At 44.1% G+C, this 14730-nt stretch overlaps 2 protein-coding genes across 2 annotated transcripts; one reads left to right on the forward strand and one right to left on the reverse strand.

Annotated features, from left to right (window-relative positions):
* Positions 1–492: 492 nt before the first annotated feature.
* On the reverse strand, positions 493–1714 carry LOC103981614 (protein VERNALIZATION 3). Its single transcript, XM_009398362.3, has 4 exons — positions 1517–1714; positions 1318–1379; positions 911–951; positions 493–817 (listed from the first exon to the last, which is right to left on the reverse strand). The coding sequence occupies exons 1-4, from the start codon at positions 1712–1714 to the stop codon at positions 579–581; spliced, it is 540 nt and encodes a 179-aa protein (XP_009396637.1). The 3' UTR covers positions 493–578.
* Positions 1715–9539: 7825 nt separating this feature from the next.
* On the forward strand, positions 9540–10585 carry LOC135635194 (uncharacterized). The gene is made up of 2 exons (XM_065146113.1): positions 9540–9551; positions 9623–10585. Exons 1-2 carry the CDS (start codon positions 9540–9542, stop codon positions 10583–10585), a joined length of 975 nt encoding a protein of 324 aa, XP_065002185.1.
* The last annotated feature ends 4145 nt before the right edge of the window (positions 10586–14730 follow it).

Consider the following 14730-nt stretch of genomic DNA (forward strand, 5'->3'; position numbering starts at 1 on the left):
GTCCCCAGAACCCTTGCGCCACCTTGATCGTACGTTGGTCTCTGTCCGCCATCCTTTCCGTTGAGTGACCGTCGGATACAAGGCGGCGGGTTCGAAATAGATCTATATATATATATATATATGTGTGTGTATGTATGTATGTATATATAGACATAGACATATATATATTATATATACATATATATATATATATATATATCACAAAACCTCTAATATAAATGATTCGAAATATTTAATATTTGTATTAACAAATATTCGAAATATTATAAACGTCGTATCCAATCCATAAAAGTTTCTCGTGTAGGTATTTATTCCATGTAGAATACCCATAAAACTTGTCTGGGTTTTATGCTGTTCAAGGTTAACCTGGAACGTCGGATTCACGACCACAGTGATCGGCATCTACTTTTCCTGCGGTCTTCTTGCTTTCCAGGTTACAGTCATCTTCAGATATGGATCACACGTTATGAAGCCTCACAAAGAAGGGATAATTTGATTCCAGTTCACCACCAAGCATGCAATCCAATGGCTTTATTGATACTAGCATGGAGGAGGTGTACGAAATGAGACATCAGAATCTAGTTCTGGAAGAGGTACATGCGCCTACCGCCGGAGCCGGCCTCCCTTTGGCAGTTGTAGTAGACAGCGGCTACGGGGGAGCCGAGGTTGTAGAGCTCGGCGAACTCCCTGGTGTTGAAGTTTTGGCGCCACACGGGGGCGAACACCGTGCCGCGGCCGAGCTGCTGGAACAGCACGAACACCAGGCGGTGGATCCCGGAGCTCGGCCGTGGATTCTCGTAGCACATCGTCTCTTGCCCTTCGGCGTTCATGCAGCAGAGGAACACGTTTGTTAGCGACGGCATGCATGCAGCACGCAGAAGAGCCTGTCATAAAGCTTTAGATAGCTCACCAAAGCTTGATCCAGTGGTTGCAGGGATGTCTGTCACCAGCCTGATTCATTCACAGGGAGTTCGATTAGTTAGTATTTAGTAAGGTGTAGCAGAAAGCCTATCCCTAATGTACAAGAGAGATGTCGGCCATGGCGTCCGGGAGCAATCAGTTCATGTTATATTAAGTGTATAGCCAGCCTCTCACTGAAAGATTATATGACAACATAGATTCATAAGACCAAAACTTGTCACTCTAAGTTGGACGATGATTGCCTTTTACTTGCCATCAGGACCTGAATCAATCTGCCAAAGACTTGTAGAACTTGGTTAAAGGATTGCTAACGGAAGTGGTCTACAGGTCTTCGGTGCTTGGCCATGCTATCTGAGAAACGAGAGAGAAACCGAGAAAAGCGTGAAGAGCTTTTACCAGTGCAAGTATTCTCTTAGTGTTGGATTGCTCGGACTTGGCGCATCAGGATCCACCATGACCTGCATCATTTAAAGGCACCACAGCTAGAATGAACAAGATCACAGCACTTGTTGGATCATTTTGCGGATATCCAACTAGCAAAACCATCATTATAAGCAGCTTAAAAGATGGATACTGCATGTAACAGGAGTCATACGAGAGTGTAGAAGGTCCTCAGGTCATTGCCTCCGACATCAACCCTGGGTTGATTGACCACCTGCGAGGGCTTAAACTCGCGCCCGTTTGCGACTTCCCTGGAGCCATACCTCACGCTGAGGGCGACGCTTCTCGCGAATGGATCCAACACATCCCCGACCACCCTTCCCACAACCAGTGGATCAGTCTCCCTACTCATGGTGAGTGAGCATCAATGCCAGGAGAAAGGTTGGGCATATCTTCGTTCTACAAGAGGACCTCTATATATACACACATACACACACACACACACACTCCTTGCGAATGAATGGATGGTTTCAGATGTGGAATCTTCCTTTCTTCCAGTACGTAGCCCTGCCACTTTCAACCCTAAAGGCCATGAGTATCTATCTTTACGCCCAGCTTTTGTTTGCTCAACCTAGTCCAGAGCTGATGCCAAAAAACTTGGCTGATCATAATATGTTCTTACCAGCCTGGTTTCAATCGGAGTGGACAATGCGACAGCAACCAATTGCCTTCCTTCAAGGCGTGTGATGGCAGATTAGCTTATCGTGAACGCTTGTGTGCTGCGACGGGGAGATGTCACCAGCGAGACATACTCAAAGCTACGATGACAAAAGTTAGACATATCTGATCTCTGATGCACCTTTGTGAGAATTATTGGCGGCCGTTGGAGAAGAGGTGGGGAGCAAAGCATTGTGGTCGGAAAGAGCCAAAGCGGATGTGCTCGTCGTCAAACCCGAAGAGGGTAGCTTGGAGACAACGCGCCTTCCAATCTCGGAAAATGAAGCTCCCATGGCGCATGCAGTACAGAATCATCTGCGTGTTGGCGTTGGTAAAGGGGAGCTTAAAGGAGAGACCAAAGCTGCTGCAGCACTTCGATCGCCATCCGCTTTTTATCAGCAACAGCACCATAATTTTGTGCACGGCTTTGTGAATGAGGCATAAATGGTTCGCATTTGCAGCTCTTTCTTCTTGTTTTACCCACTGCAACTTCTGGTATCGTTCTTCCTTACCAACCAAAACAAGATCGTCTGATGATGGTGAATGACTTCACTTCTCCCTATGAACTGAAGTAGATTAATGGCGTAAATGATGCATATGATTTTATCATCAACTGTATGTATGACTTTTATGATTCACGTTAAAATTCTGGCTAATATAATTGGATCATTCATTGAACGACGTGCCTCAGGTCAACCTTCTGCAGTGACCGCTGGGCCCAACAGAAATGCTGATGAGTTGCAGGTGCAAGCGATGTTTGCTTTTCCTAGTACTAAATGCTTTTGCGGGCCCGGATCGGCTACAAAGTAGGGTCCCACATTAACAATGGTGGGAATCCTCTGTGCGTGGATGACAGAGAATTTGATTGTGGGCCATACTAAGATGTTTTGTCGAAGTGGTATAAGCTGCTGCCGTTTATTACTTAATTATTAATTTATTTAAATATATGTGATGAAAAAAGATAAATAAAAAATAAATTTATATCATTAAAAATTAAAATAATCGATATATATATATATATATATATATATATATATATTAGATTTGATTAGAATCTAAAAGCTTTGACTTCCTTAACGACGTCCAAAATGATTACACTTTCAAGTATAATAACGTCAACACGTTGACATCATTGGTTAAAAACTAAATCACGGAATCATATGCCAAAATTATTTATGTGATAGATTAGACGCAATCTCACGTTGACTTTCTTTGGCTGCGGTGTTGATGATACTTTATACATTGAGTTCACTAGTTTGACAAAGGAAGCCACCCCCAACGACGTCAACTGTGATGAGAGAATCCCACGATATATTGATCATAGTAACCAGTAAAAATATTTGTTCTTCGTAAAGATTTCCAACGGAGCGTCCGATACAATACCGAACGAAGTACGTGGAAAGGAGATCGCAGTCTATGAGGCAGACGCGCCAAAGGGGATGTGAGGAACGCACCGACTCCCTGACCTCGGTCGATGGTTCTTGCTGTTGGTAGAAAAATAAAAGAGATAAGACATCATATTTACGTGATTAGATTAATAGGAGAAGTAAAACTTTACTATAAAAGAGACTATTTCTAGATCATAAAATACCTGAAACTACTAAATTATTTTAAGTATGAACTTAATATAAATTAAATCTAAAGTAAATAATTATATTTTTCTTGTAGTATATCTGATTTCAAAGCCCAGGCCCTTATTTCTAGATCATAAAATACTTGAAACTACTAAACTATTTTAACTAAATATGAACTTAATACAAATTAAATATAAAACAAATAATTATGTTTTTCTTGTAGTACATCTAATTTCAAAGCCCAGGCCCTTATTTATAGTGATAACAAGCTTGATTTTCCCGATGTGGGACTAAGTGGGAATTGCCAAACTAACAAATCTCTACCTTGGCATGTCCCAACATTCACAATTAACAAAACTTACTTCATCTTCTTTACAAAAGCCCCAACGGATAATCACTAATAATGAACACCAACCAAGTCTAAGTATTGCTTGAACTTGTAAACCGGAAGAGGCTTCGTAAGCATATCAGTTGGATTGTCCTTCATATGAATTTTCTGAACAAGGACCTTTCCCTCGGCAGTGGAATCCCAAATAAAATGAAATTTCATATCGATGTGTTTCGTCCTCTCATAATACAACTAGTCTTTAGTCAAATGAATAGCACTTTGACTATCACAGTAAATTATAGTAACACCTTAATGCAAACTTAATTCACCGAACAAACCAACCTCTTAACCATAAAACTTCTTTGATCGCCTCTATCACTGCCATATATTCTGCCTCTATAGTAGATAAAGCCACAACAGGTTGTAAGAAAGCTTTCCAACTAATTGCACAACCGCCAACGCAAAAAATATAGCCTGTGAAAGATTTTCGTTTATCAAGATCCGCAGCATAATCAGAGTCGACGAAACTAACCAAAGTGTCATAATTTTTTCCAAACTCCAAACAAGCATCTGAAGTCCCTTGCAAGTATTTGAGAATCCACTTCATAGTCTGCCAATGTGTTTTACCCGGGTGACACATATATCTGGACGAATACAAACCATTGCATATATAATACTGTTGATGGCACTGGAATATGGAACTTACACCATATATTCTTCCTCTTCAACTGACTGTGGTGACTGAGCAACAGATAATCGAAAATGGCTAGCAAGAGGAGTACTCACTGGCTTAACATTTTTTATGTCAAACCTCTCCAAGACTTTCTCGAGGTAATTTTTCTAGGTCAGAAATAATTTTCCAACTCCTCATTCTCTTTTTATCTCTATGCTAAGAATTTCTTAGCTGCTCCCAAATCTTTCATTTCAAATTCACTACTCAGCTATATTTTTAAAGTATGAATTTCTCACAAATTCTTAGCTGCAATAAGTATGTCATCAACATAAAGCAACAAATACACAAAAGAGTCATCAGTTAACATCCGAAAGTAGACACAACTATCATACATGCTCCTCGTGTAACCATGACCCAACATAAAAGAATCAAACCTCTTATACCACTATCTTGGAGACTACTTCAATCCGTATAAGGATTTCTTTAACAAGCAAACATGGTCTTCCTTATTGTCAACTTCAAATCCATGAGGTTGCTCCATGTAAATTTGTTCTTCAAGTTCATCATGTAAGAAAGTTATCATAACATCAAGTTGCTTTAATTCCAAATCATACATGGCAACCAAAGTAAGCAAAACACGAATAGAGCTATATTTAACAATAGATGAAAATACGTCATTAAAATCAACACCATATACTTGACTATAGCCTTTTGCAACCAATCGTGCTTTGTACCTTGCATCTTCAACCCCTGGAATACCTTCCTTCCTTCCTTTTAAAGACTCATTTGCATCCAACAATTTTCTTACCCGAAGGCGGCTTCATAAGATCCCAAGTTCTATTCTAATAGAGAGATTCAATTTTTTTATTCATCGCAATCAACCAATTAGTAGAATTATCACAAGAAACTACATCTGAATATGTAGTAGGCTCACAAACTTCACTTGTTTCTTTTGGACAAAGCATATGCAACCAAATTTGCATATTTTTGTGGTGGTCGAATATCTCTCCGTGGTCTATCCTTGGCTATGGAATATTGCTCTTCCTCTTGATCATCTTCGTTAGTAGACTCGGGACCATCTACTGGTATTCTTTGAGTAGAAGAGTTCGACTGAAAAGAATCAGAACTACCAATCTCAAGCTCAACCTGCTTCTACGCACTATCATTTGTACAACTAGTAGATTCCTCTTTGGAAGATAACATAGACAATTTATCAAAAGTAACATCCCTACTGATTACAAATTTTAGGGATTTGGGATCAGAACACCATAATCTGTTTTCTTTCACCCTAGAAGCATACTCAAGGAAAATGTACTTTTTAGCTTGAGGCTATAATTTTCCTTCATTTACATGCATGTATATTGGACACCCAAAAAATTTTAAATCAGAGTAATCAACAGGAGTACCTGACCAAATTTCCTCCGGAGTTTTAAAATTAAGTGCGGCAGAAGGAGCACAGTTGACAACGTAACAGGCCATATTAATCGCCTCTGCCCAAAAGTCCATTGTCAATCTTGCATTTGAGATCATACACCTTGCTTTCTCAAAGAGTGTTCTGTTCATACGTTTAGCCACACCATTTTGCTGATGCTTCATCCTAATAGTGCGATGCCGAATAATTTCTCTATTTTTGCAGAATTCATCAAAGTCACCTTCACAAAATTCCATGTCATTATCTGTTCGAAGCCGCTTAATTTATTTACCTGTTTGCTTCTCAATCTAAGCATTCAATTATTTAAAGGTTAAAAAAAATATAATTTTTATGCTTCAAAAAATAAACGAAAATTTTTCTAGAATAATCGTCAATGAAAGTTAACATATACCTGGCACCACCCTTAGACTGAATACGAGTTGGACCCCAAAGATCTGAATGAATATAGTCAAGAGTACCTTTCGTTTTGTGAACTGTCGTAGAATTGAAGCTGACTCTTTTCTACTTTCAAAAAATGTAGTGTTCACAGAAATTCAGTGGCCGAGTACTCTGTCCGCAAAGAAGACCCCTTTTGCTCAATATACTCAAACCTTTTTCGCTCATATGACCCAAACGCATATGCAATAATTTAGTGCTGTCAGAATCAGATAATGATGATGACGATATTGCAACCGAGCCTGTGATAGTAGTTCCCTGCAAAATATACAAGCTACCATACCTACAAGCTTTCATAACAATAAGGGCACTTTTAGAAACTTTCATAACTCCACCTTCAGCTACGTATTTACACCCAAGAGTCTCTAGGGTGCCTAAAGAGATGAGATTTTTTTTTAAATTAGGAACATATCTAATATTAGTGAGCGTCCTCACAATACCATCATGCATTTTAATTCGGATTGTGTCTCTATCAACAACATCACACGCGACATTATTGCCCATCAAAATAGTTCCACCATTACAAGATTTATATGTGGAAAACAAATCTAGATTGGGACATATGTGATAAGAACAACCCGAATCTAAAATATATTCATTTTTAGATCTCGTCCTGTCATCAGTAGCAAAGAAAATATTTCTAACATTCTCATCAGCTGCTACACTAGCTTCAGCAGACTAAGTAGTTTTCTCAATAATTTTTTCCTTTTGCTTTAATTTATTTTTTTAATTTAAAGCAATTAGCCTTAATGTGCCTCATTTTATGACAATATCTGCACTCCAAATTTCTATGTCTGGATTTAGATCTAGATTTAGATCCACTACTATCAAATTCCCTTTTATTCGTTCTACCCCTGACAACCAAACCCTCACCCTGATTCCCTCTACTTTCCCCAGTGATATCCATGTCTATCTGCTCCTTAGATTTTAGTGTAGATTTAATTTCCTGATACGAAATTATTTCTTTTCCATAAATCATAGTATCACGGAAATACTTAAAGGATTGGGGAAGAGAATACAAAAGTAATAGGGTCTTATCCTCGTCATCAATTTTCACATATATATTCTCCAAACCATAACTAAGGAATCAAATTTATCAAGATATGAGAGTATAGATGTACCTTCAATCATCCGAAGCATATACAAACTCTGCTTCAAGTAGAGACGATTCTCCACTATCCTCTTCATATACAAGGATTTAAGCTTGTCCCACATGCTCTGAGCCGTAGTCTCCATAGCTACATCCCGTAAAACCTCATCAGAGAGATTTAGAATAATGCTTGATCGGGCCTTCTTATCCATATCCGCAAGATCTTCATTTGTCGTATCATCTGGAATGTTGACATTTCTATTGAATTTCTCGACAACGATCTTTGTTATTAATGCGGGGGACATCTATTTAAGCCGTGGCCTCGGGGCCGTCGCGGCTCGATTCGGGGGTCCGGATGTCGGGGATCTCGGGCTCCGTCCCTCGGGGTCTCCCGAAGGCCTAGCACGGTGGTTCGGGTCGGCAGGTCGGGTCGGGAGAAAGCTCCGCCGCAGCGCCGGGAAGAGTGGTTCGGGTCGGGAGATCGGGTTGGCAGGTCGGTTCGGCAGGTCGGGTCGGCGGGTCGGGTCGACAGGTCGGGTCGGGAGAAAGCTCCGCCGCAACACCGGGAAGATGCGACACCGTCTCGGACCTGCAAACAGGTCAGGCCGGGAGCTCGACCCGACCCCTCCGACGATCAAGTTAACGATGCGGAGAGGGTTTTGGAGGAAGAGATGCCTCCAAGTGCGTTATGCTTGTGTTCCCCCCTTTGTTCGTTTAGAACTCTGGGGTATTTATTGATGAGTTTGATGTTACCTGATGTGGTTGCTTGCAGGAGGCAGGCTGATAGCGTCTGGCATGGGGTTGGCGTGGCGTGAAGAATTAAGCCTGAGTTAGGTGTTAATGCCGACTTCCTCGGGCAGTGTGTTGTCCAAGCATGGCTGACGTCATGGCGTGTTACATCGCCATTTTTACCCTTATCAGTTATTATCATCATTGCCAAAAGATCCCGAAACCAGGCTCTGATACCAGTTTGTTAGAGCTGGCCCTAGAAAATTTACCAAATGGTAATTTGGCAACCCAATAAAGATGATAAAATAAAAAATAAAAGAGATAAGGACACTAGATTTATGTGGTTCGATCAATTGACCTACATCCACGGATGGAGGATGAGCAAAACTCTACTATAAAAGGGACAATTACAAATGCTTTAGGAAAATGTTTCTAGGCCATAAAATACCTAAAACTATTAAACAAGAAAAGCCCAAATTATAAGCCCAAACTATTTTAAATAAATATGAACTTAATATAAATTAAACCCAAGGCAAACAATTAGGTTTTTCTTGTGGTGCATCTGGCTTCAAAGCTAAGTCCCTTATTTATAGTTGCAATAGGAGATAACAAGCTTGATTTTCTCGATGTAGGACTATGTGAGACTTGTCAAACTAACACTTCCCACCACCCCCATCACCCCACGAAATGCAAGTCCAACATACTTGCTCTCGTCCCCAGTTTGAACGCCACCTTCCTCTTTCTTCTCACCTTCTCTGTCGGAGCCATCATCCTCCATTCCCGGCCGGTCACCCCCTGCAGCAGCAGCAGCAACACCAACGACGCCACCTTCCTCTTTCTTCTCACCCTCTCTGCCGGAGCCATCATCCTCCATTCCCGGTCGGTCACCCCCTGCAGCAGCAGCAGCAACACCAACGACGCCTCTTCTAGGAGAGTGTTCTCCGACGATCTCCACCACGTAGACTTCTCCTGGAATAACCTCAGGCTCACGCCCGACTGACCGCTATCGATTGTCCGAAGAGTCGTCGTCTTCTCCCGCAAGTGGCCGGTGGCCACTGTTGAGAATTGATTCATAATTGTTATCTATGGTTATGTAGGTAGTTACCATGATCTAATAGTTATCTAGGTAGTTACCATGATCTAGATGTTATAGGGTAGTTTCAATAACTACCTCAATCAGAGTGCAATCATGAGTGATATGGATAGTTATCACTAGGTCTTAGGACCGTAGTTCATGAAGCGAGAATACACTTAAGAATATGGTGTTCTATGTCAATCCTCTTGCTTTAAATACTACATTAGTTTTCTTAAATCGAAATGATTCTTTTTACTCGTATCGTAGTATTCTGAGAGCGTGGCGCTGTTACACCGCTGGGCGCGCGATGTGCCCAACTTGGCCGTGTCGTGGCACGGTATCTCCTTGGAGGTCCTGCACTCCGGCATCTACCAGGACCTGGCTCGCGGCCCCGACGAGCCCATGTCCCCGGGCTTCAACCGTAGCCTGGCCGAGTCCATCTACAGGGTGTTGAACGATATCAGGTTCTTCCACGACTACGCCCACCACGTCGCCACCAGCGACAGCACCGGAGAGATGCTGCGCGACGTCTACCAGATTCCATCAGGCCGAGTCCACGTCATCCTCAACGGCGTCGACGACGACCAGTTCGCCCCCGATGCCCAGCTCGGCGCCGCGTTCCGGAAGGAGATCGGACTGCGGGGCGGCGCGGCCTTGGTCATGGGCGTGGCGGGGAGGCTGGTCAAGGACAATGGCCACCCCCTCCTCTTCGAAGCTTTCTCCAGGCTGGTGCCGAAGCATCCGGACGTGTATCTGGTGGTGGAAGGATCGGGGCCGAGGGCGCAGCGGTACGCTGACCTCGGGACCAACGTGGTAGCGCTCGGGCCGGTGCCACCGTCGATGCTGAAGGCGTTCTACAACTCGTTGGACGTGTTCTTGAACCCCACGCTGAGGCCGCAGGAACTGGACTTGACGTCGATGGAGGCGATGCAGTGCGGGAAGCCGGTGGCGACGACGAGGTTCCCGAGCATCAAGGGGACGATACTGGTGGACGAGGAGTTGGGGTACACGTTCTCGCCGAATGTGGAGGCGTCGTCGGAGGTGTTGGAGAAGGTGGTGGGGGAAGGGAAGGCGAGGCTGGCGCAGAGGGGGACGGCGTGCAGGGAGTACGCCAAGTCCATGTTCGTTGCCACCAAGATAGCCTTGGCGTACGAAAGGTTGTTTCTGTGTCTGAAGAACGAGACACACTGCACGTACCCCTCGGCGTTTGATGAGAGTCCTTTGTTGTAACCATTATACCGGATGGAATTACTATGAACAAGATTACATGTTTTCTAAACCACATGTTGATTATGGAATGAGATTAAAAGAATAAGATTAGATATATATTGGACTTGGCTCGCAACATATGGTCTCTCGTGTCAAGCATTTGGGCGGGCCATCCTACTGCAACTCTGAGGACAACACTGTTCCTTTGACCTTCATCGCTTGGATCATTGTGATAAGTAGATGAGATTTCCCTAACTGTTGAGGAAATCTCTCTACTCTGTTGAGGGAAATCCTCTAACCCGTTGAGGAAACTTCTCCTTCTAACCTGTATATAAAGACGGAGGATATGTCAATAACATTCAACTTCTTCTTTTACAACTCATTTATCTCTTTATTTTAACATGGTATCAGAGCAGGTTCTCTTGGCGACAGCAGCATCGCCATGTGTTAGCCAAGCGGCCACAGTAGCACGCTGCCTCAAGCGGAGTCATTGAAGAAGCACCAAGACACGGATTCAGAGCCAGTGCTAACCGGTCTTGCTTTTCTTCGTCGGCCTTGCTCCCTCTCATATTTGCTGCCTACAGCAGACACTCTCCGTCGCCGTCACGCAAGGAGGAAAACATTCTCTCCTCAATAGCAGTGAACGGCGAACAACGGTGTCTTCCTCGCTTCCCGGCCAGTAGCAGTCGCAACTGCTGCACCTTCCTCTTCCTTCTTCGTCGCCGGAAGGACAACGTGGTCCTTCAGCCCCACGTTGGGCAGCACCAGAGAAGACATCAGCCGCCTCCTGCACTTCTCCGGCCAGTACCAGTCGCAACTGTTGCATCTTCCTCTATCGCAGCAGCCGCCTCCTGCACTTCTCCGGCCAGTAGCTGTCGCAACTGCTGCATCTTCCTCTACCGCAGCAGCTTTCGCTGCCGTTTCCCTCTACACAACGGCGCCTCCTCAACGGCGGTGTCTTCCTTCTCAATAGCGACGAACGGCGAACGACGGTGTCTTTCTCGCGTCTTCCTCCTTCGCTGTCGCAGCCACTTCCCGGCCAGCAGCAGCCGCAACCGCTGCATCTTCCTTCCTCTATCGCAGCAGCTTTCATTGCCGCTTTTCTCTATACACCTAATTGCTACAGATTTCTCTCACTGCAGTTTCCTTGAGTACTGCTGCAGATTTTTGCGGTCATTTTCCAGCGAACCGCAGTCTTGAGTACCGCTGTAGTTTTTCGCAGCCATCTTCCGGCGAACTGCAACCTCTACAATCTGCTGCAGCAAGCAGCAATCCACAGCAGCGAACTGCAGTCTTGAGTACCGCTGCAGTTTTTGCAGCCATCTCCCGGCGAACTGCAGTCCCTACAATCTGCAGCAGCAAGCAGCAATCCACAGCAGCTGCCGGCAGCTTTTGGCACTGTTGTAGATTGCTCAATCTGCTACAGCAAGCAATCTATAGCAGCAGCCCCCTCCCTCATTCTCCACCTTGTGTGACCTGAGTATCACACAAGGTTCGCTGCCTTCTTCTAAAAAAAAAAAAAAAAAAAAAAAAAAAAAAAAAAAAAAAAAGAAGAAGAAGGAAAATGTCTTCGTTCACTTCTTCTGATGTTTCAGTTCCTGTAGGGACTCCCACTTCTTGTTCTTCTACAGGGCTTATCTCCATCAATGCTGCCACGCTAATCCCCTTTAAGTTATCAAAGGGTGGCAACTATGCGTCCTGGCGAGCTCAATTCTCTAATCTTTTATTTGGATATGATTTGTTAGGTTACGTTGATGGTTCTTTCAGTTGTCCTCCGGCCATGCTCAACATCCCCGGTGATCCTAATCCAGTACCCAATTCAGCTCACAAACTGTGGCTACGTCAAGATCGTCTCATTCTCCAAGCCATTCAAGCTTCAGTTGCTGGATCCGTTGCTCCCTTGATATCTTCATGTGTGACAGCTGCCGATGCATGGTCTAAACTGCAAACCACCCTGGCAAATCGTTCGCGTACTCGCAAGCTCAGTCTTCTATCCAAGCTTATGGAGACAAAACAAGAGGGAAGTACTATCTCTGATTATTTACAACTTATCAAGGTTATCATCGATGACTTGGCCTTGATAGGTCATTTCCTATGTGATGAAGAGGTTGTCATTCATACCCTCAATGGTCTCGACACCGACTACAAAGAATTGGCTGCTGCAATTCGGGCACGCGACTCGCCAATCTCTTTTGAAGATCTCTATGATAAGTTGACTGACTACGAGATGTCTTTGAAGCGTGCGGACAAACTGCCTGGATCAACTGTCACAGTTCAAGTCAGTCACAAGTCTAAACGGAAGAACACTCGGTACTCACCGAACATCACCCAAGGTTTGGCTACTACACCTCTTGATTCTGTGAGTTCCATGCAACACCCCTCTTATCTTCCTTGGTGCTCATCCAATCAGTTGGAGTTCTAAGAAGCAAAAGACAGTCGCCCGGTCTACAACTGAAGCTGAATACCGTGCCATTGCCGCTACCACTGCAGAACTCAATTGGATCACGAATCTTCTCCAGGAACTCAACATCGATTCCACTCCTACAATATATTGTGATAATATTGGAGCTACCTATCTGTGCGCTAATCCGGTATTCCACTCCCGCATGAAACATATTGCTATTGACTTTCACTTTGTACGTGATCAAGTTGTCCGCCGTCAACTCCGTGTTTCTCATGTTCATACAGCTGATCAATTGGCCGACTCACTTACGAAGCCTATAGCTCGTAAGCTGTTTGCATTACATCAGTCCAAGATTGGTCTCCTTGATAGGAGCACCATCTTGCGGGGGCATGATAAGTAGATGAGATTTCCCTAACTGTTGAGGAAATCTCTCTACTCTGTTGAGGGAAATCCTCTAACCCGTTGAGGAAACTTCTCCTTCTAACCTGTATATAAAGACGGAGGATATGTCAATAACATTCAACTTCTTCTTTTACAACTCATTTATCTCTTTATTTTAACACATTGTCCTCGAGAAGTAAACTAAGCAGTCCACTTCCAGACTGTAGACCTCCACGTTGCTTTACACGTTAATAGCTAGAATGGCAAAGAGAGGGCAGCACTGTGGATAGGCGAGCCAACAGGAGCTTGGGATCCATTCAAGAACTCCACGGGAATCGATGACGAGGTGATAGGTCTCTTTACAGCTTGCAAAAGATCCATCAGCTCCAACTATTATGTTCTCCACCTCGTGAACTACAGTTCTCTGATTGCCTCAGAGAATTTAGTGCACGGGGTGGTAGGCACCAGCCACCTCTTGCATACTCTTCCTGTGGAGCATTGTCGCGTCGTTTTTGCTACAGGATAGGGCCAATTCATGGTGATCCATCGAGGAAGAAGGGGGACAAGTAATCATGGGAAGGACGACGAGAAGACATGCATGCATGAGAGGGAGGCTCATGACGGAGAAGCCTCGCTGCATGAAGCCATGGGAATGGTCCGTCTTCGGAGGTTGTGGGGGGCACCCCAACGATGGTCACGGGTTGGATCACCTGCCTGCCGACACCCAACCCAAGCAGGGAAGAGGCAACTGCTGCTGGGCGTGAAGACAAATCCGGTGTTCTTCCCTCCTTCCCTCCCCACCAAGCTAGCTTCCATAGCAGATGAGTTTGATACCTCCTTTGTTGACCAACTGCTAAAGACATGTAAAGGGTTCATCCCATCTGTTCGCCCACGTTTGGGAGGTTTGAAGGTCCTCATACTCGTATATTTCTTTTGGACTCTTGAGGGAGACAATGGTAGACTTGGTTGTCATTGAGGACCTACTTTGGACACCCCATAGTCCTTTATTCTTGACTTGTGTGGATCTAGCTGATATCAGAAGATTTCGACGTTCTACCCGTCAAAACCAATTCAAAGAGCCAACAGTGGTGGAGAAAGACCAAAAAGAGGTGGCGGTCTCTGTTCAAGACAATGAATGCATCCAACAACCAACAACAGGCCACCGCCGATGTGCACCATCACCAGACCTACACCATCAGATCTGGGGACCATGAAGAGATTCTCTACCCTCAGAACACTCTTAACATGAAAAGCCAAGGAGAACCCTTTGTCGCTGCAATCACCAGTAGATACACGGAAGCACAAGCCAGATGAAGAAAAGGATTGGGATCATATTATGATCGAAGCAAAACCAATCAAATTTTGCCCTGTGATCAAATAG

This window comes from Musa acuminata, chromosome BXJ3-4, assembly GCF_036884655.1.
Source record: "Musa acuminata AAA Group cultivar baxijiao chromosome BXJ3-4, Cavendish_Baxijiao_AAA, whole genome shotgun sequence".
NCBI lineage: Eukaryota > Viridiplantae > Streptophyta > Magnoliopsida > Zingiberales > Musaceae > Musa > Musa acuminata.

Bases quoted from the DNA above. Each gene is read 5' to 3' on its own strand.
- LOC103981614 (XM_009398362.3), bottom strand. From the start codon at position 1,714: ATGAGTAGGGAGACTGATCCACTGGTTGTGGGAAGGGTGGTCGGGGAT. The intron at 1,380-1,516 runs GTATGACTCCTG...TAAATGATGCAG, and splicing joins TGAGGACCTTCTACACTCTC to GTCATGGTGGATCCTGATGC. The intron at 952-1,317 runs GTAAAAGCTCTT...TGAATGAATCAG, and splicing joins CTAAGAGAATACTTGCACTG to GCTGGTGACAGACATCCCTG.